The sequence below is a fragment of the Anopheles aquasalis genome, chromosome 2, assembly GCF_943734665.1.
Source record: "Anopheles aquasalis chromosome 2, idAnoAquaMG_Q_19, whole genome shotgun sequence".
NCBI classification, from domain to species: domain Eukaryota; kingdom Metazoa; phylum Arthropoda; class Insecta; order Diptera; family Culicidae; genus Anopheles; species Anopheles aquasalis.
Window position 1 is genome coordinate 68,860,647 of NC_064877.1, and position 20,000 is coordinate 68,880,646.

At 47.9% G+C, this 20,000-nt stretch overlaps 5 protein-coding genes across 9 annotated transcripts in view; all 5 read left to right on the forward strand.

Moving 5' to 3' along the window:
• The window catches only part of LOC126569850 (choline/ethanolamine kinase), an 11,609-nt gene extending 7,047 nt beyond the window's left edge, over nt 1-4,562 (forward strand). For 3 of the 4 annotated variants that reach the window (XM_050227235.1, XM_050227234.1, XM_050227237.1), the window contains 5 exons: nt 1-567; nt 647-799; nt 872-1,151; nt 2,239-2,493; nt 2,554-4,562. The exon at nt 1-567 is cut by the window's left edge and continues 2 nt beyond it. In XM_050227235.1, coding sequence (XP_050083192.1) covers nt 1-567; nt 647-799; nt 872-1,151; nt 2,239-2,493; nt 2,554-2,679 — 1,381 coding nt within the window. In that variant the 3' untranslated portion in view covers nt 2,680-4,562. Of the gene's footprint in view, nt 568-646; nt 800-871; nt 1,152-1,295; nt 1,830-2,238; nt 2,494-2,553 lie in introns of those variants that run through there. The other variant, XR_007607820.1, reaches the window with a different exon arrangement.
• Nucleotides 4,563-4,826: 264 nt separating this feature from the next.
• Nucleotides 4,827-8,173, forward strand: LOC126569849 (peroxisomal acyl-coenzyme A oxidase 3). Of its 2 annotated transcripts, none has more exons than XM_050227233.1 (5): nt 4,827-4,921; nt 5,574-5,692; nt 5,765-7,302; nt 7,364-7,518; nt 7,597-8,173. In XM_050227233.1, exons 2-5 carry the CDS (start codon nt 5,667-5,669, stop codon nt 7,993-7,995), a joined length of 2,118 nt encoding a protein of 705 aa, XP_050083190.1. In that variant the 5' UTR covers nt 4,827-4,921; nt 5,574-5,666; the 3' UTR covers nt 7,996-8,173. The 2 variants fall into 2 exon arrangements, with proteins under 2 accessions (XP_050083190.1, XP_050083189.1); XM_050227232.1 differs by lacking the exon at nt 4,827-4,921 and adding an exon at nt 5,162-5,496.
• A 540-nt stretch (nt 8,174-8,713) lies between these two features.
• LOC126576779 (fibrinogen-like protein A) lies at nt 8,714-9,832 on the forward strand. The gene has a single exon (XM_050238087.1). It carries the CDS (start codon nt 8,714-8,716, stop codon nt 9,734-9,736), a length of 1,023 nt encoding a protein of 340 aa, XP_050094044.1. The 3' UTR covers nt 9,737-9,832.
• A 549-nt stretch (nt 9,833-10,381) lies between these two features.
• On the forward strand, nt 10,382-11,492 carry LOC126569310 (angiopoietin-related protein 1-like). Its single transcript, XM_050226294.1, has one exon. The coding sequence runs from the start codon at nt 10,395-10,397 to the stop codon at nt 11,490-11,492; it is 1,098 nt and encodes a 365-aa protein (XP_050082251.1). The 5' UTR covers nt 10,382-10,394.
• Nucleotides 11,493-16,604: 5,112 nt separating this feature from the next.
• LOC126581177 (uncharacterized) lies at nt 16,605-18,527 on the forward strand. The gene has a single exon (XM_050244660.1). It carries the CDS (start codon nt 16,766-16,768, stop codon nt 17,411-17,413), a length of 648 nt encoding a protein of 215 aa, XP_050100617.1. The 5' UTR covers nt 16,605-16,765; the 3' UTR covers nt 17,414-18,527.
• The last annotated feature ends 1,473 nt before the right edge of the window (nt 18,528-20,000 follow it).

Sequence of the window (20,000 nt, forward strand, 5' to 3'; positions counted from 1 at the left end):
ACTGCTGCGGATCTATGGCCAAACGCACGGTGAACATGCACTGGAAACGATGCTGACGGAGTCGGTCGTATTTACGTTGCTTTCGGAGCGCAAACTTGGGCCGAAGCTGCATGGTATTTTCCCGGGTGGGCGCATCGAACAGTACATACCAGCCCGGGCACTGCTGACGGCCGAGCTAGGTGATCCGAAGATTTCGCTCAAGGTAGCGGAACGGATGGCCGCCATCCACAGCATGGACATACCGGTGTCGAAGGAACCGGATTGGCTGTGGGCTAAGATGGCCGGCTGGCTGAAGGGTATTGCCGGTACGCTCGAGACGATGGAACGTGATCGAGTTAATGGTAATTCCAACACGACGACGACGACGGCGTCAACAACCGGCGGTTTCGGTGATGGGCATACGATGATGGACATGCTGGCCGAGATCGATCTAGCGGCCGAGGTGCAGTGGTTACGATCGTTGATCTCGAGCGAAGACTTTCCGGTCGTGTTCTGTCACAACGATCTGCAGGAGGGTAACATCTTGCTCCGTCAGGATGAACCACCCTCCGGGGCAAACTATGAGTGGTAAGCATAGGGTCGTGTGCAACAAGAATTCATTTTGTTTTAATTAACTGTTCCCTCTTCTTCTCCCTCCACCGGTTAGCAATCCGATCGAATCGTTTGATGAATCGACCCAGCTAGATTCCCACTTCAGTGGTATCCTCATATCGAGCGGTATCGTGCCGACCAATGCCACGGAATCATTATCGCACGGAAATCAGTCATCTACCATCAGTCTCAATTCGAGAAACTCAAGGTATTCTATCATTGCGTGACCCAATGTCGGAGCTGCTTTAACCGTTTCTCCTTTCGTTTCCGCTACCCATAGAAAGCGATCGCTCGAGCAGGACCACATGGAGAACAGTGATCTCGACAATACGCGTGACTCGGTACTGAGCGGTAACTCGCAGCCACTCTCGGAACCGGAAGCCGGCAGCAACGCGGACGGTACACCGGAGCTGATGATCATCGATTTTGAGTACTGTGCCTACAACTACCGTGGCTTCGATCTGGCCAACCATTTCCTCGAGTGGACATTCGACTACACAAACCGTGCCGCTCCGTACTTTTACCACAAACCGGACCAGTATCCAACGTATGAGCAGCAGGTAAGCGAGCGAGCGAGGACGCGAATGCACAGCAGTGGCACTGTACAGTCACACCGCACAGCCCCACAGCTGGTACTGGGCTGGGGTGGGATAAGGGTGGGGAAGCTGTCGCTTGTTAGCGATTTCTATTGTTTTTCTCTTCAGTTCAGTCCACGGCGCCGCACACTAGACTATACCAATGCCTCCCTACTGGCGTACGCGTGATGATCATCCATTCGGCCGTCCGTCCGCGGTCCTGAGCCACTCGAAACATACACACGCACCCACGCACGCACGCCCGTTCGCCCAAAAAACAAGTATCCGGTCAGTGCCGATTGGCACGCACGGAGCGTCAGTAATGGTTTCTCTCGTTTTAGAAGGGCCCATGCTCGCAAGAGAGGGAAAGAGAGAGAGAAAGAACGCGTGTCATGTATGGGCATGCTTTTGGAGGATCTGTGTGTATATTTTGCGGGAAATTTTGTTCTGTTCTCTGTTCTCGTTGGAATGATTGGACAATCACCACTATCACAACCACCCACCGAAGAAGATGAGGATCGATCATCAGAGTAAACCGAAGAGCTGGTTGTGGTACAGCAACACCGGAAGCAACAGAGGCAACTCCAATTCGATCAGCTGGTCGCAGGCAATTGTGACCGTTAGTGGTGATCGTTAGTGCATCACGCCCCAAGTTCCCAAAAAGTAGTACCGTTTTCTCATTTGTCTCTCTCACTCATTCTCTCACTCACTCACTTACTTTCCGATTGCTCCCGGTCATTCATCCGTCGTCGTTGTGTTCAATTGATTTACTTTTTTTTTTAAGTTTTTAATTTTGTAGTACCATCCATGTTCCCTTGTCCGTATATGTCCCCTTCCAATACTCCCTACCATCCATACCATGTACCAGAGACGCACAACAAAACGAATGAATGATATGGTCGGTGCAGTGACGTTCGATTTCGCACACCGTCTCGACCACATTACACCTGTTCTTCTGCCCTCTTACTGAACTAATAATGCACCGGAAAGTCCGGCCTTTCCTTTTCTTCGTACGCTCCATGCATCACTAACGGAACACGTTGTCTGTCACTCTGATGTTTTTCCACGCTAGGAAAAGTTCATCGTCCAGTACTTGGCCCATTTGTCGTGTCCGGGTGATGCTCGTGCTAGCAGGACCGAAAGTGAGGAAGAGGTCGACGAGGAAGATCTGGACGAGCAGGATCGTGTGTCGGAAGCTAGTAGCTGCACTATGGACGAAGTTGAGCAGATACGCCGGGAAGTGCAGTGCTTCACGATGGTTTCGCATCTTTTCTGGAGTCTCTGGGCTATCGTTAACGTATACCAGCAGATCGAGTTTGGTTATATGGTATGTGATTGATCGTGGTACTTATAGCAAGAAGAATCATTACCCGCCTTTCTTTCGCAGGAGTATGCAGTGTGCCGGCTAAAGCAGTACCGTTTGGCCAAGAAGTTCTACACCGAGATGATGATGGGAACTGGTAGTGGCAGTGATGGCTCCCCCAAGGCACCATCCGTGGATCCGGAGAAGTAAGGTGCAGACAATACACCGCCACGTCATGATTACGATAGCACGCCTTCATTGTGGCTCTTCGTCGTCCGACAACTGATGTGGAATCTCTGCTTTCGACGGTGTTCTTCGCTGGCTGGCGACGGCAACTCAATTGGCTGTTATTAGCTTGGTTAAATGTAAGGCTGGCATCATAGGAGGCACCGTTTAACATTAAACTAGGGCCACCGGTAAGTGTGCTGTGATCGTCTTGGATCAGGATATTGCAGGCAAGCCGGGAAACACAATTAACTTGCACTCCAGGATGCTGCAATCGTGCACATTGTCTTGCAATACCACCAGTTTAGAGGCAGTATTAGGTTAGACCATTTCCGGGGGGGAATCAGTTGAATGGCAAATTCTTTTTGTGATTCCATTCGTTGAAGGCGCCGTACTTTATTTATTACCATACCAGCTTGCGGTGTGATTAGTGGCTAAAGACGTAAGTTGTAATCGGTACTCTAGAAATCTGGAACCCACCCAATTGCTACTTTGTGGCAGGTGAAATGTAGCACGCTGATACTTATCCAGAATGGCACGAATGTGCTAGATGAGGAAAAGACGAAAATCAAACTAAACCAAAACACGGCCAACGAGGCCGCCCAAAAACGGAGCGAAAAAGATGATAGAACAAAGCAGCAATGAGGGTAAGGAGCAACAAGATTTTTACGATTTTAATTGAAACGACCTGTGTTTAAAATTAAATTAGTGACCGATAAGCATCTCTGAGAAGTAGGTTTTAATAAAAATGTTTTTTTTTGTTTCTCGTGATCGAGACATTTACTATAATGATTAGCAACACCACTCTCTGCTATAGGAGTATCTAGCTGCCAAGTGAGCCGCCAAAGGCATTAGGCGTACAGTAATAGTAGCAACAGTAGTAGCTGTGTAGTAGGCCAAAACTCAGCATGTTCTGTGCTATAGTGACCATTCCAGCGAGCGTGTTTGTGTGTATGTTTGTGCTGTTAGTGTGATTCTAGGTCAAGGTTGAACAGGGTTGTCAGAATTATGGACCACAGAGACCGGCGGGAAGCTTCCTTTCCTTTTTACGAAGGATATTTTCGGTGACTTATCGGGAACGCGAAGTTTGACTGAGACGCAGTTCGCGGCACGCAGGAGGGCACGGAAAGAAAGAGATGGGCATGCGCAAAAGGTGACAATTCCTCCTAAGGTGCCTCATTACGAAAACCGTTAAACATATCATGATTGTAACGAGAGCTCTTACTCACTTCACCGATGATGCCCAGGTGATGCTCGTGTGGGCTGTGTTAGCATCCTGCACCTTATCTCAATGCTCGCCGCACCTGAAATTCGATCCTATAGAATTTAACCAAAAGCACGACTTACTTACGGAACGATAATTGGCGGTAAATGGAGGGGGAGGCTAGGTTTTAGAAGAATACTGAAGTGACTGAAGATTGGAAGCACTGTCTCTCCGCGCTAGTCTTTCATAAAATGATTATAGTCCTTATTCATTACGATACAAACTCCGTTAACAGTGGAAAGAGCCGGGATTTAATTAGCTTCGTGTGGTCGACTAAACATGAATTCCGTGAGAAGTAGCGATGGTGGGAACCGCTAAATAATTTCTTCTTCATTAGCTAGGTGTAAGGGGGGTTGAGGTGGCGAATGGGAAGCTCACTCGCCTCCATTAGGGTATGCTATCCAGTGGCATGTTTGTACGTTGTGTAATGTCTCCCCGTGTATTGTACGGTTTCCGGTGATAAAGGTAATGTTTGTATGGTAGTAGTATCTTTTCATAGTTAGCGCTAGATCGTCCAAATGATCCACGACAAATTACGCAAAGAAACACAAACAACATTCATGTACTAATTCTAATAAAAAATAAAACTCCGGCTCACCTCTTATCCGCTTCGCTGCTCAAACTGCATCAATAGTATCATGGCTAACTAGGATGCTTCCGAAATTCGTCGCCCGTCTCTGGAACGTGATAAACATAAATACACATAAAGTGTGTAGCATGCTTCGATGCTCAATTTAAAAAAGGATAAGGTAAGAACCACACAGGCGACGGCCGCTACTGGACGCCTAACAGTAGACAGTACAGCAGGCTATGTACAAGTAATGCACAATCTTATCGTCCCCTACTTTACGCAAAAGGCCCTATGACCCCGCGGCTCAAACTGCGTTCATTACAAGTTCAACGACGTGTGGGCCAGTACACGCGGTGCGTTCGTTCCAACCATCACGGACCAGCTGATTCGCGGTAAGTTTGAAGATTATCCTTTCAACGATATTCTACACGCAATATACGCAAAATCCGTATTGTTTGAACGAATCCGTGATAGATAAGCTGTCCGCAGAGTAAATTTGAGTGTCGGGAGTCTTTTCTCGATTTCACAATCGTACAACACCATTCCGTCGCGTTCCGTTCTGTTCGTGAATAATTTTCCAACCTTTCTCCCGGGGAACGGGGGTTCAACGTCCAAATCCGACCCTGGCCGCATCATCACTTCGCTGATTCGTAGCGCTTGGTGCGTTTGTTTGTGGTGCGTAGTTGTTTTGCGCAAGGCCAGAGGGAGGAGATCGTAAGAAGCTGTCATCGGATGATAGTGGTGCATTCGCGGTTCGTCCTGCGTTCTCGCGAATCTCGGTATTTTTTAGTGTTTTTGGAGTTGTTTGCAACGAAGAAACAGGTTTTCATCACACAGGAGTGATTTCGGCTTGTCGGTGTAAAAGCGTACAGTTCCCTTGATCCGTTGTTGTTTGTTCCCGATGATTTGCAGAAGATTATCGTTGATAGCGAGCAGATATCGTGTGGGGCAATATAAGGGTGATAAGGTTGTGCCTCCAGCAACGGGAACAAAAACAACGAAAAAGGAGTAATCTAACTCCCTCTCCTCTTTCCCTCTCCGTAGGCCTTCAGCAACAAATCTTCTTCTTCATCATCCGATTCAGCAAAATCAGCTGTCAGCAGTCACCCTCCAAAACAACAACAAACGCCAACTGGGATGAGTGAGTTCAACACGATCGCACGGTACGTGTCGTAGGCCGGAGATGGCCTTTACCTTTTTTAACGATTCCCTTTCTGCTTTTGCTCCGTCGGCAGACCGTCGGAGCATGGGAAGCTGCTGGATAACAAGACCTACTTCCCCGATCCACCGGCACGCGGCCCACTCACCCGGTACCGGCAGCAGGCCACGGTCGATTGGCGTAAGGTGAAGCTGGCACTGAACGATGAGGCCTCCCTGGTACTGCAGCACCGGGTGTGGAGCTTCGCCAGCAAGCATCCACTCTTTGTCCACCCGAACCACGTCCTCACGATGGACGAGGAGCGGCACCTTGCGACGAAGCGCATGTACGTGGTGCAGAACGAACGGATGTTTACGCTCGTCGACTACCTGGAGCGACCGGATCTGGCCCCACACTATCACCAGTCGTGGATCGCGTACGAACCCAGCATGGCCGTGAAGTACTCGCTCGGTTTCGGTATGTTTCCCTCGGTCATCCGGACGCTGGATGTGGGCCGATTGGATGAGATCGTCGAACGGAATGCGACCGGCGAGTATCTGGGTGCGTTCGGATTGACCGAGATCGCGCACGGTACGAACGCGAAGGGTATGCGTACGACGGCAACGTACGATCCGGCGGCCGGTGAGTACGTTCTGCATACGCCCGATTTCGAGGCGGCCAAATGTTGGATCGGCAATCTGGGCAAAACCTGCACCCATCTGATCGTGTACGCCCAGCTGTACACCGCCGATGGACAGCACCATGGATTGAATGCGTTCGTCGTACCGATAAGAGATCCCGCTACACTAAACGCATACCCCGGCCTAACGGTGGGTGATCTGGGCCCGAAGGCGGGCCTTCAGGGAGTGGACAATGGATTCGTGATGTTCCGGCAGTACCGCATACCGCGTGACAATCTGTTGGCCAGGACAGGTGATGTGGATGCGGAAAGTGGTGCCTTCGTGTCACCGATCAAAGATCCTAGCCGTCGATTCGGTGCATCACTCGGAGCACTGTCCGGCGGCCGCGTCAGCATCTGCGGTATCGCCAATGTGTACCTCACGAAGGCAATCAGCATTGCGTTACGCTACTCGGCCGCACGGAAGCAGTTCGGACCGGACGATGGCACCGACGAAGAGTGGCCTGTGCTCGAGTATCAGTCGCAACAGTTCCGCCTGTTTCCGCATCTGGCCGCAAACTTTGTGGTGCGAGTGTTTAACCTTTGGTTCACCAAAGCCTATGGCGATATGCAGTTGGCGATGCTCGGTGGTGAGAATGTGGCCAGTGTCGGTATGGAGGTGCATGCGCTTTCGTCGGCCGCCAAACCCGTCTGCACCTGGGCGGCCCGTGACGGGGTACAGGAGTGCCGTGAGGCGTGCGGTGGCCACGGTTACCTGAAGCTGTCAACGATCGGTGATCTGCGCGGTAACAATGATCCCAACTGTACGTACGAGGGCGAGAACAATGTGCTCATCCAGCAGGCCTCGAACTGGTTGCTAAGCGTACGGGCGAAGGGTAACGATCGGTTTGCTCAAGTGTCGCCACTCGGATCGGCCACATTCCTTGCTCACAGCGAACAAATACGCGGACGACGGGCTACTTGGACTACAGCGGTGGAAGCTGGCACGCTAACAAGTAAGAATCCTCCACTGGCTCTCGTGGTTCATTTCTTTTCATGCTCCATGTTTTGCGACAGATCTAATCAGCGCGATGGACTGGCTGGTGGTGTATCTGCTAGAGGAAACGTACCGAAAAGTGACGGAACTGAAAGAACGAGGGAAATCTTCGTTCGAAGCACGCAACGACTCACAATCCTACTACGCACGGACACTCTCGATCGCATACGGTGAGGTGAGTATCGCGTATTAATGCGCGTAGATCTTTGGATTGTTTCGGGATTGTCCACACATTAATTCATATTCTCCGTAGCGTATGTTGCTGCAAGTGTACAGCAAGTTTTTGGCGAATTTGGAGCCCGGTAGCGAGCGGCAAACACTGGAACGGCTCGGTGTCCTGTATGGTGCTGGTATTGCGCTCAAACACATCGGATTGTTCTATCAGGGTGGTTACTTTGCGCAGCAACCGAACGGAATGGCATTACTGCAGCAGGTGGTACTCGATCTGCTACCGTTGATCAAACGCGAAGCGATCGCGCTGGTTGATGCGATCGCACCACCGGATTTCATTCTTAACTCACCGCTCGGTATGAGCGATGGGGACGTGTATCGGCACATGGAGTCGGCCATCATGCAGGCACCGGAAGCGCTTGAGCGGCCCAAGTGGTGGCGTGATGTCGTGCACCGTGACTACGTGCAATCGAAGCTGTAAGGAGGAACGGAAAGTAGGGAGGGAAATTGAGCGGTTATTTGTTATTTTGTTAGTAGATTAATTATACTCTTTGAATGTACACTAATATTTTAGTTTTCATACCATTGAAGCCAAACAATAAAGGTGCGAGGACCAGGACTGGGCCAGGGCTGGGTTTTTGCGGGATTTTCTGCAAGTATTTCGTTGGTTTTATCGCTTCTGGAAAGAACGTGTTTAGAATAACAGAAAGCTGTTTGTATTTTTTAAAACTATTGCTATGCCAACCGGATATTGGTTGAACAAAGTTTGAACAAGGATTGCTTCTTGTTCCATGTCCATGATGCCTTGCGTCCACAAGCGTAGCAGAAGCCACAGACCTTTTTGTCCTCCATTCCCTTTTTGTTCATTCTTATCAAGTGTTCTGTAAGCAGTTGAGACTACCATCCAAATCTCAACTCCGATTAGCAGCCTCCCAGACATCACTCAGAACGTGGTCGTCACTGCGCTTATCAAACGGGAAGTTCATAAGCAGCTTCAACAGCTGTCTGCTATCACCGTTAGGACTTGCTGACTGGTTATTATGCTCCCAAGTCTGCTTCCAAACGCTCAGTTTGGACGTGATAGTGATTGAGTATACTTCATTGTACCGACCAGGCCAAAGAGAGCCCAGCAACACATGGTACACCATTGTTCCGCCATCATGAAGCTTGGTGTTTGTTTCTTGGTGTTTTGGGGGGTGATGGGTGCAAGCGCAGATACCGATGAAATTGTATCGGGCCACGTGTTAGAGATTCTTCTCAACAAGCTACAGAACATGCAGCACAAGTTCCTGGAACTACAGTACGAGCTGCACGAGCAGCGAGAAGCGATGGTCCACTATCAAGCGACACAAGAGAGGACGTCCGCTGATTTGCTGTGGGCTATGCAACGCCTCGATAAGCGGCTAAATCTGCTGGAACAAGACATCGGACGCAATCTGAGCGTTGTTCAGGATCGTTCGGTTCAGATCCTGTCCCAGCAGACCGCCTGTGCCAATCGTGATAAGCTGCGAGATAAGCTGTTCGATTACACCCCAGCACTGTCACCAGATTGTCGCACACCAGCAAGCCCCAAGACTGCACCACTTGCTCCCCATTTGTCGTGCAAGGATGTACGATCGAATGTTTCGGGGACGTATCTCATCCGTGTTAGCAGTGAAAGCGAACCATTCGCCGTGTACTGTGAACAGCAGCAGTTTGATGGTGGATGGCTTGTGATTCAGTACCGTTATGATGGATCGTTAGACTTTAATCGCAATTGGACCGAGTATAGGAACGGTTTCGGTGATATTAAGAAGGAGTTCTGGATCGGTCTCGAACGCTTGCACCAGCTAACGACCGCATCTTCCGGGCAGTGGGAGCTGATTGTAGAATTGAAGAGCTTCAGCGGAATGTACAAGTATGCTCGGTACAACGGGTTCAAGATTGGCGGTGAAAGCGAACAGTACAGGCTGAAAACCCTTGGAAAGTACAGTGGAACCGCTGGTGACTCAATGGCGAACCACAGGGGGATGAAGTTCTCGACCACGGATCAGGATAACGACGATTCTACCCTACACTGTGCTGAAAAGTGGGAAAGTGCCTGGTGGTACAATGGGTGTTATCATGCCAATTTGAACGGACGGTATCTTAACGGCAACGATGGTAAATCGATGAACTGGTATCATTTCGACAATGACCATCAAGGTTTGAGCTATTCCCGAATGATGATTCGTCCTGTGTAAATCGATATCGATCAAAATGATTAAATAAAAATGCATAAATATGAAGTCAAGCTCTTCATTGGCGCACCGTGTTTTCTTTGGCGAAAAAGCGTTGCATTACCCCACTTCGTGATTTTCATTTCGAGCGCCAATCGTCGTTCATTATCGCTCAAGCTGAAATGCACTCTCCGTGATCGGAAGCGATCGTATTTCCGTTCCGTAATTCCAGTTTCCAATTGAGAGCTATTAATACCATGGCCATGGTTTTACAATCTAAAAGTAGAAATAGAAGATACGATTACATTAAAGCACACAAAAACGTGAAATGAGTTTCTTTATAATGTTTGAATGTTCCTCGCGATGAAGAATTATGTTGCGATCGATGTTTTTAAACAAAAAAAAAATTAGCAGCTGGTGAAAGGAGATGGTTATGAAGCAAATACAAAGTCATAGTTGTAGCCACTTCCAGCCTGGTAACACAGCATTGCAAACGTTTCATTTCAAGTGGGATTCCAAAAATAGCAATTGCTTAATCGTGGTGTGGAAGAACGATCATATTATTGCACTGGTAAGAATGGTGGTGTACACATTGAATCAGTATAAAACTTTCCTCCAAACAGCACGGAGATATCATTCTGATTTAATCCTTCAGCAGACGCGGTCCGTTGCGTAGAGTGAAATGAAGCGAATCGTTTGGTTAGTCGTGTGTTGTGCGGCATTATCTGTCGGTGCAAGTGATCGTGCTCGTCCTAGGGAGGGCGGAATCATCACTAGTGGGATAGTAGGATACGGTTTAGAGGTGCTGTTGACCAAGCTAGATTCAATAGAGCATAAATTGCAAAAGATGCAAACCCAGTTGAACGAATATCGATCCACTCGTGAAGGAAATTTAATCAACGTTGAACATAAATTAGAAAATCAAGCAACGCCTAATACAAGCGGAATCCAGGAAAGGATAGATGCCACATTGCAAAAAATCCTTCAACAAGTCGGCCAAGTACAAAAAGACTGCTCTTACCACAAGCACACTCTGCAGTTGATGATGGGCATGCCGGAGAATTCCGTTCATACAACGCTGAAGCAGGATTGTGCCACACCATCAGTGGAGGAAAAAAGTGTCACACCAACATCAGCCGTGCCCGACGGACCTTCGTTTTTCTCGTGCAAGGATACATCCTCGAACGTCTCGGGGACATACTTGATCCGCGTAAAGAATGGTAGTGTCCCATTTAAAGTGTTTTGTGAACAACAAAAGTTTGAAGGTGGATGGATTGTGATTCAACACCGCTACGATGGTTCACTGAACTTTTACCGAAACTGGAACGAATTCCGCGATGGATTTGGTGATTTGGAAAAGGAGTTCTGGCTCGGTCTAGAGAAAGTGTACCAGATAACAAAGGATCGTGCTCACGAAATAATTATTGAATTGAAAGACTTTAGCGGAAACTACAAGTATGCGCGCTATGATTCGTTCGAAATTGGCAGTGAATGTGAAAGATATTTCTTGAAGAATCTTGGATCCTATAACGGGACTGCTGGTAATGCAATGTCGTACAACAAGGGACTGAAGTTCACAACGATGGATAGTTATGGCAAGAGCACTGCACAATGTACCATTTACCGGCAAGGGGCCTGGTGGCACGAACGAGATTGTACGCGTGCGAATTTAAACGGCCGATACATTAATGCTCTCAATTGGACATCCATGTTTTGGTACGATTTCGATTCCTATCGAGGATTGAGCTTCTCGAGAATGATGATCCGTGAAGTGGAATAGAGTGGGGCCAAGGGTGCTGCGTAATAATTAATTAATCATCAATGAAGAGACGAAGAATTGAGAAATAAAATGTATTGTTTATGACAATTAAAAAATATCTGTTAAATGATTCATATGTTTTATTCCTCCTAAATCAAGTGGTAGGAATCGAGAGAAAACATGATGAGAAAAAACTGAAACATAAAAGCCATAATATCATAACCAAAATTTGGCAAAGTAAAAGTAAAAATATTCCTCGCTATTAAAAATTATGCTGCCTCAATTATTTTCCATTCAATGGTTTTGAAAAAAAAAAATATTGAAACCGCCAACCGACAGAAGGAGATGAGATCGGGGTGATCCAGAAACAAAAGGCGCTGCTGCAGCTGCTTCCAGTAAATTAGCAAGCGTTTTATTTAGAGGGAAAGTCCGAAAATAGCAAACACCTAACGGCGCCATACTTGCTCACGAAAGGAACGATCATACGGAGGTCAGAGAAGTGGCGCAGACAATGAATCGGTATAAAACATCCCTCCAAACCTGCGACAGAAAATGCACGTTCAAAAGTCCTGTTCAATATTCTTCTCCCTATCCCTTCAGCCAGTGTTATCTCGTACTTCGTTCGAAGCATTAGTATGAAGAATTAGTATGAATCGTGCCTGAGCTTCGATTATGGTGAATCAAAACACGAACGCGTAAGATCAGATCAGTCCTTGAATCCTTGCTCAGATATGATCGATGGTACTTTGCTGTTGCAAAGGAATGGTTTGATGTTGCTTCTTTGTTCTCTGATCCATTTGTATTTGATGCAAATGTAAATTTCAAAGGAAAGTATTTTTGATCGCTTGTTAGTGGCTTAAAACATATTTTTATAATTACCTTACCTGAAGAAGCCCGTTAATTTCCTTTACGCAACACTCGTTTCATCTGTTGGATTCTACTAGGAACTGGTACTGATCGGACAACGGCTACAATGAATCAAAAAAGATGAGAAGATTACATTGAATTGTAATAGGTAAAAATGAAATGAAATATATGAAGTAGCACTGCAATTTAGCTTTTGCTCCAAAAAACTAGCGGTTCTGGGTGTTCATTTGCTCATCCTGGCCGTGATTTATGATGGAACACGTTAGTGCGAGAGATGCGCAACCAATGCAGAGCACATTATAGAGCCCACAACACCCGTGGACAACACCCGTGGATGGCAGAACAATAAAGCGGGCGCGATCACGTTGGTAAAAAAGGGAAAGATTTTCACATTTTTTTAACAAAGGTTGGCCTCCGTGGCACGCCCTCGTCATCCGCCGGCAATGGACTTTTGGTAACGTATTTCGTAAACAAACCATAAACCACCGGCGTGGTACTACAGTATGTGCCGGTACTACCGGTGCGGTCGCTTCAAAAGCACCGGGAGGGGCAGACCGGGTGAGTTGCCTGGTGGGTCGATCGTTTTGCGGCATTTTCGTTTTTTTATGAGCGATCTACCTTTTTAGAGCCCTTTTAAAGAGCCGTTTGTCCTGCATTGCGGCGGTGCCCGTGCTCATCTTACCCACGGGCATGGCACTTTGTTCGCCGTTTGGTGCGGGTAGGATTCGCCAGCAGCCTTCGATCGCACCCGATTCCTGGTGGGTGGAGATTGTTTACGAAAATGATCAAGTAAAGTTATAAGGTAACGGGTCTGTTAACGGGCGGACGGGTAACAGGATGCTCAACGTACCATAAAAAACGTGGAACAGCGAACTGTTGTGGGCACCGCAAAGTTGGCCCAAGATCTTTTGGCCGTTACCGAGGGGGCAAGCATAGTTCTGTTGGGCTTGATTGTGAAAATTCCTGCCGCACGCGTCATCCAGCATCCAGGGATCGGGGATCGTATCGGTTCGATAGTTCTGTTCGAAACGGACTATAGAGTGGCTGGCCTTATTGTAAACCAACCTTACACTGGTCCAGGCACCAGGTAGAGTAGCACTCGGGTAAGGTATGATCAACGGGGCTTCACTTTTGGCGATTAATGATGGCGACCTAGGAATGCTTAATAGCTGGTCGCGAGAGATTTATGCTTCGGGCGTGCGACATCCTGGCGAGCTCGATTGCTGGAGGTCCCTGTTACGGAGGGTGTTAGCCACTGTCAGGGGGAATCATCCGTTCTCGCCAATGCTTTTATGGTTTTATGATCTGTTTAGACTCCAGTCGCCGCCTCACGCACACACGGTATACGCCCAGCATGCCATGCTACTTGCCTGCCAGCCTGCCAGCCTGTCGAGACGCGAGCAGCGTTGTCCATCTTTCCCGGACGAGAGATCAGGGTCAAGCAGGTCAATATCATAAACCCAACAGCCCATCAGGCTTATCCCCCGGCACAAAATATTCCGCCATCCTCCATAAGGCCTTCCCAGTCTAGGCAAAAAGGACACTCCCCGTAGCCATGGTGACTGTCTAAGAATATTATGCTGATGCGATTGGCCATAAATGCCAAATGGGACACAGTATTGGGTTCTCTGATCCCGTTCGATCGGCGATCTTCTTGAAGAATGGCATTGGCGAGCCATTATCGTTGATGACCAGTAAGTCAGCCAGCAAACCAGCCACCGAGCGGCCTGTATTTAGAAGAGAAATAAAAAGGAATTATGTCGTAAATCCTATTAGGGACAAGTAACCAAGGGATGGTAGTTCAATTGTAAACTCACAGTCATGGTCTGCTAGGGTATGACCACGTCCAACACTTGGCCCTTTTTGTCCTCCGAGGATCATCAGAGGCCGGACAATCAGAAGGGGTCGCCACCGAATGCGGTAATTTTACGTAACTTTTGGTGTCTGTGACATAACATGTTGAGTCATAACTGCTGGCTTCCAGTCCGCCGCTACCGTGTCGCATCCGATTGATTATGATTGAGGTTTGTCTAGGAGCTGTCCTCCAGAGAGTATTCCAGGAACATTAGAAAACAATGAGCTAGGCGGACAGCTGACTGACGCAACGACGCGACAATCCTGCCTGCCGTCTGCAGAAGGGTTACAAGCGATCGCATTGAATTAAGTAGCGATTTCTTACCGTAACACTATCTGACGCCAACGGCCTTGCCACAGTGAACGAGTTCATCACTCCGTGTCTATATGGAAATGCAAGCAATTAATATATAGGGAGGAAGTGAGCAACTCTTTCCACCCGCTGCGTTTACAACCTTCCGCTCAAGGAGACCTCACACAGGATGTTCCAGTGGGTGGAAGCTTCCGGTTCGTACTGGTTATGGCCGGACTTTCCGGTTGGTTATTTTCATAAATGGTCTCCTAGCAATCTAAACAATAATCAGAGCAGCATCCCGGGAGCAGAAGTACGGAGTAGGTAGATACATTTTCGTCTAGGACGGAACTAGGAAATGGTCACTCGAAAAGAAAGAAAGAAAATGGAAAAAAACCCTTTCACGATCACTCAGAGCGGGGAAAGCCCTCGTACCGAACCGCAGAAAAGGGTTAAAATGGGATTTTACGCACAAGATTATGAATTAACACGAGATGGGCTGCCGACCCCGAACAGAGAACAGCATCTTATTACACAGACTACCCGTCCCTGAGCCGATCTCAGCCTTCACCCTTTACCCTTAAACATAGAAAGAGCGCAAGGGATCATATTAAAAACTCGCGGCTTAGAATCATTTACCAGCGTTTACCATCCCGAAAGGGTAGACCGTAAGGTAATGGATCCCGTGCACAGCGTGCGCGCTAGGTAAGAGCAACTGGTCAATCTTACCGGCGGGACAACCGGGCGCGGGTTTGGCGCCGTAGGTACGCTTTCGGTTTTCCTCTTGACCCGCATGCTGATCGTTACTGGAATTACCCCTCGGAAAATACCCTCCACTGCCTGCAATTGGCTGCTGGCATCCGACGCGCCGTGTCTCGACGCAATTGCGCTTGACCAGACCAGACCGGATTGTCGTCGACGATGATCCACATTTACATCGGGTCCATTCCGGTCGCTCAATCCGTATTTAAAGCATGGCGATCACTGCCTATAGCCATCAGTCGAGATTTTGCGCTAAACCTGTGCGGTTGCTTGAAGGCACTAAAAAGGACATTGAAGGTGAAACGTTAGAATGTTGTCTCAGCAGTATCAACCGGCAACTATGGCAATGCATCAAAGTCAGCCACCGCACTCTTACCATCAGCAGCAGCAGCAGCACCAGCATCACCAGCAGCAATACTACAACAACACATCATCAACATGGAACTACTGGAACCAGCAACCAACGTCGTATCCTGCCCAGGGCCAACAACGAAGTTACAGCAACAGCAGTGTACCGGCAGCAGGATTCACCGGACAATTGGCGCCAGGGAATTATCCTGCCAGTGTACCAATCCAATCAAGCAGCGTTAATCGTAAGCGTCGCTATGCCAGTGTACTGGCGACTGCAGAATCGGCATCGGCGTTTCCCCTGAGTAACATAACCAACCATCAGAACGGATGTGGTCCTGGTCATCAGCATCACTACAAAAAAAGTCGCCTGATGATTGGTACCGAGAAATCATCGCAGCAACCAGCGGTAACAGCAGCACCGGCCTCAACCAAAACGCATTATTCTCCGGCGAGCCTACATCGTGTCGCCTCTAACGTTACGCCGGCCGCTAAGCGGATCGAATCTATCTTCCGCAATGTTGAGCTGATGGCTGAAAGTTACTGGGTGTCGCGGCAACGACAGTTTGGTCCGAAACCGCTCACCGTGGAAGCGTTGGAGGGTGGAACGGTGTAGCCAAAAACTGGTACCGGATCCGATTCGTTCCTTAAATTAGAATTATTGTGTAAATAGTACGGATTAAGTGTGATCGATAAGGCCACAGAATCGCGTTAATAAATCTTACTCCCGAGGGTGATTGAATACGATTCTCTTTTCCGGTTCCATCCAAGCTGTTTCTGCTACAGGTGCCATACACTGTACCGTTTTTTTAGTCCGTGTTTTCTCACTTTTACGGTGCACTTCGATTTATTTGATACACTCTATATTGTGTGCGTGATGACATGTATCGGTTCCTTTTAAACGATTGTATGTGTACGCCGAGAAGAAAGGCGTTTGTTCTTTGCATCATGGCGGTTAGGCTATTCAGAGTTCAACACCGCACAATACTGAGGCCTCGCTTTACTTGCCGCGCAAGGTGAGTGTCCGCTCTCGTTGGGCTCGTTGGATACGGATAAGCTTGCTGCGATCAGAAATCGGCAGCACGCCAGTTATTCGGTTTAGTGAAGAGGTGGATGATAGCGCGCTTTCAACATCTCGTCTGTTTCCAAAGGTTCCTGAGTATCGAGCGTCATGAATTCGAGTGGCTACGTTATCCCCGTAACATCCGCGCCCCAACAACGGCAGCAATCGTATCCGTTAAACATGATTTCCGCTCAAGGAAGAGACATGGCCGGGAACGGGCAGCGGAAGCCCACAATGCTGACACCGGCACCGCCAATGCAGACACACGCCGTTCCAATGGCGATCCAAAACCGCGTGCAAATTCAGTACGCTCAGCCGGCACAAGCCGTCCGATCGCAGCCGTATCGGGTTGACGGAAGGCGCAACCGCACTTCGCAGCAGGTACTTCGCGATTCGGAAATCGTGAAGATCAACGAGAACGGTATGTGCAAGATCGACATGACGCGGCTCATCTATCGGAAACTACAGAGGCAAGGGAGTGCCGGGCCGCAGCCAGTACCACCACCACCTATGGTAAAGCTAAGACCAGCCGCTAGTCTTCGTCCCTGGCGGACTGTGCCCAACCATGGCGATCAGCAGTTGCTGGCAACGGCCGGCATCTCGGATCCAGCGCTCCAGAAAGTGTTCGTGGACCTGTTCGCAGCGGCAGCCGCCGCAACACACCACCACGGCCATGAACAGCGGACGACGGTCAAATTTTCCATCTTCCGCAGCGTGGAGCTGATGGCACAAAGCTCTTGCCGTCGGAACGAGTGAGCGAGTGGGCTTCCGGAAAAGGCATCACGCAGGACCGTGATGTATGTGTTGTGTTGTTGTACAACGTGACACGGGACTATGTATCGCAAAATGGTGAAATTTTGCAAAAAGTTATAAGCAAGGGTAAGCGTTTGCTGCGTGCAGCATAGAATTAGGCATCCCGAGCGTTCATCCAAGTACGATGAAAAGAACTGAAAACATTTAAGAAAATGACTTGAACTTTTAGTACGAGAAGTACAGCAATCGAGAGTGAGAGGGTTTTAGTAACGAAACAGAAAAGGAATTCAACGTAACGCACAGTTGAAGTCCCTTTTAGTAAGGGAATTGTTTGCGTACGAAAGAACGCATCAAAAGATAATCGAAGAGTTAGGAATCGATGCTGATATGCTAAGAGTGTGCTGGATGCTAATCGTTTGAGCTAAACGACCAACGGTGTGCCGTACTTTTGCAGAAGGATTTCCTATATTTTTCTTCCCGATGAATACGGTAATCATTGATCATATAAATGTGTGGAAGAATACTTAGCAGCGGCATCCCAGGCAAAGAGAAGTTAACGTGATTGTTTACGAACCAAACAATACAATAATAAGATGATAGAAGAGCCAGAAAGCACCACAATGATAAGCAAGCAAACGTGCTAGCAGATTACAGTGGTTCGAAGTAAATGATCATCCGAGAACAGTAGATAATGCGGTAGCAAAAGAACCAGGATCATGTCGATTCTGTGAATGTGGAAAAGCATAGTTAGCCACATTGTTAACAGAATAGCTACGAAATTGATGCTTAACAGAATAGTTACAAACGATTAAGTTAGCCTCAGGAAGATGTTAACTGATTGGAATCAAGTTTATTAGAAAATAAGCTCAAATTGGGATCTTTGGAAACGTTCTTTTAAAGCGATAGAATCGTAATCAATCTTCTAACGACTCTAGCTAGTAGATAACACGGAGCAAAATCGAATAAGATAATTAATAGGAGCCTTCCGGTTAATGGAAAGGTACTGATTGCACGCGAGCTTCCGTTTGTTTTTGGTCGAAAACAAACGTTAAGCTGAATGCTGCAATCAGTTACTATAATAATGCTAATAAGTAAACACACATTTTGACTATCCTAATCGAATGATAACCACAAAGACTCCTCATTTGGCTAGCGTGACGATTTTTTTCTGTACCTTGTTTCGGAACTTTTGGTGTCGCGTTTTGTGCCCGAAAGGGGTGCGGATCTTAAAAATTGACTTTTCCTTTGTCTACGTTCCGCAAAAAGAAAGAAATCCCAGGCAAAAAAACCAAACGTTTGTTAAACCAACGAACAGCATCGATCTCTGCCGATCACCGGACTGGTAGAGCTTCTTTTGCCAGTTTATTGGCAATCGAAAGCCTACAAAATGAGCGACCAGCCAGTCAACCAACGGTGCAATATCACAGCCGTATACGGCAGGTACAGAGCTATTTCGTAAATGCAAAGGATTCAAATGGGCTTTGCAAGCCCTCTAGGCCCCTGCCGAGGGTGCGGTAAGGGCGCGTCGCGCCGCTTCAAGCTGCCAATGTTTACATGAAAAATTAACTCTTTAAACCAAAAGGATAACATTAAATTGGCCCGCCCGACCGGACGGTCACCTTCGGTAAAGATTCGTGACAGGCGGCGGGTAGGAGTAACTGGACAATCAGCACATTCCCTCTGAATCGGGGCGGACCAGGGAGCGCTGAAGTGCCCAACCCACGGCTCGGCTTAGAACTATCAGAGGCAAGGCGTACCATATCGGCCTGTAATAGGCTTCAATTTAAGCAGCAGCAGCAGTAATAGTAAGTTCGTTGGTGGCATGTTGGTTATGGCTGAATAAACGCGGGTGCTTATGCTGGACCTAAAATGTGGCAGAAAGGAACGGGAAAGAAGAGCTTGGCATCAGACGGCAGTAGGAGGGGCAGCAGATCGTAGGCGGTCACTAAAAAGCCGGAGAAAAACGAATTAAATCGGTTGTTTGTCTTTACGCGTTCAGGCACGGCATCTTGGAAGATGTGGGTTTTCTGTAACGTTCAAATTAGTAGAAAAAGTTGCCTAGCAGAGAACCGTAAGCTCTGCCTTACTAGATGATCAGAAGAAACATCTGAGATGCAGCAGAGAAGAGTTATGTAAACTCACACTCATCCTGAAATGGCTCAGATCGGTTTTTTGCTACCTTCAGAGATTCACCAATAAAGCATCAATCATTGTCAGCAAAAAACATCCTCATATCGCTGATTTTCGTGTGAGAACTATTGGGTTTTATTAAGGAATATAAAAAAAGTCTCAAAAAACACAAACGATTTGAAATTGGCCATTTCCTACAACAGATTACAACGTACCGTGCAAACAATGCACTGCACTGTGGTTAATTCTATAATTCGCCCCTCACTAACGGGGCTAAAAATTTCGCAGCAAGCCATTGCATTTTACGATGCGCCCATGTTGCTATGAGCAAGAAACACACATCCGCAGCAGCATCGATATGCACCATAAATGCACCATCGGCTGGTTCGCCAGGTAAGAGTGAAACAGGGAGATTCCTGGCAAGGTAATAAAACGCCAGATGATCAGAATACGACGGAGT

Excerpts from the sequence above, each read along its gene's own strand:
- LOC126576779 (XM_050238087.1), top strand. The coding sequence starts at position 8,714 with ATGGGTGCAAGCGCAGATACCGATGAAATTGTATCGGGCCACGTGTTA.
- LOC126569310 (XM_050226294.1), top strand. The coding sequence starts at position 10,395 with ATGAAGCGAATCGTTTGGTTAGTCGTGTGTTGTGCGGCATTATCTGTC.
- LOC126581177 (XM_050244660.1), top strand. The coding sequence starts at position 16,766 with ATGAATTCGAGTGGCTACGTTATCCCCGTAACATCCGCGCCCCAACAA.
- LOC126569849 (XM_050227232.1), top strand. The coding sequence starts at position 5,431 with ATGATTTGCAGAAGATTATCGTTGATAGCGAGCAGATATCGTGTGGGG. Across the intron at positions 5,497-5,573 it reads GGCAATATAAGGGTGATAAG|GCCTTCAGCAACAAATCTTC; the intron begins GTTGTGCCTCCA and ends CCCTCTCCGTAG. Across the intron at positions 7,303-7,363 it reads GGAAGCTGGCACGCTAACAA|ATCTAATCAGCGCGATGGAC; the intron begins GTAAGAATCCTC and ends GTTTTGCGACAG.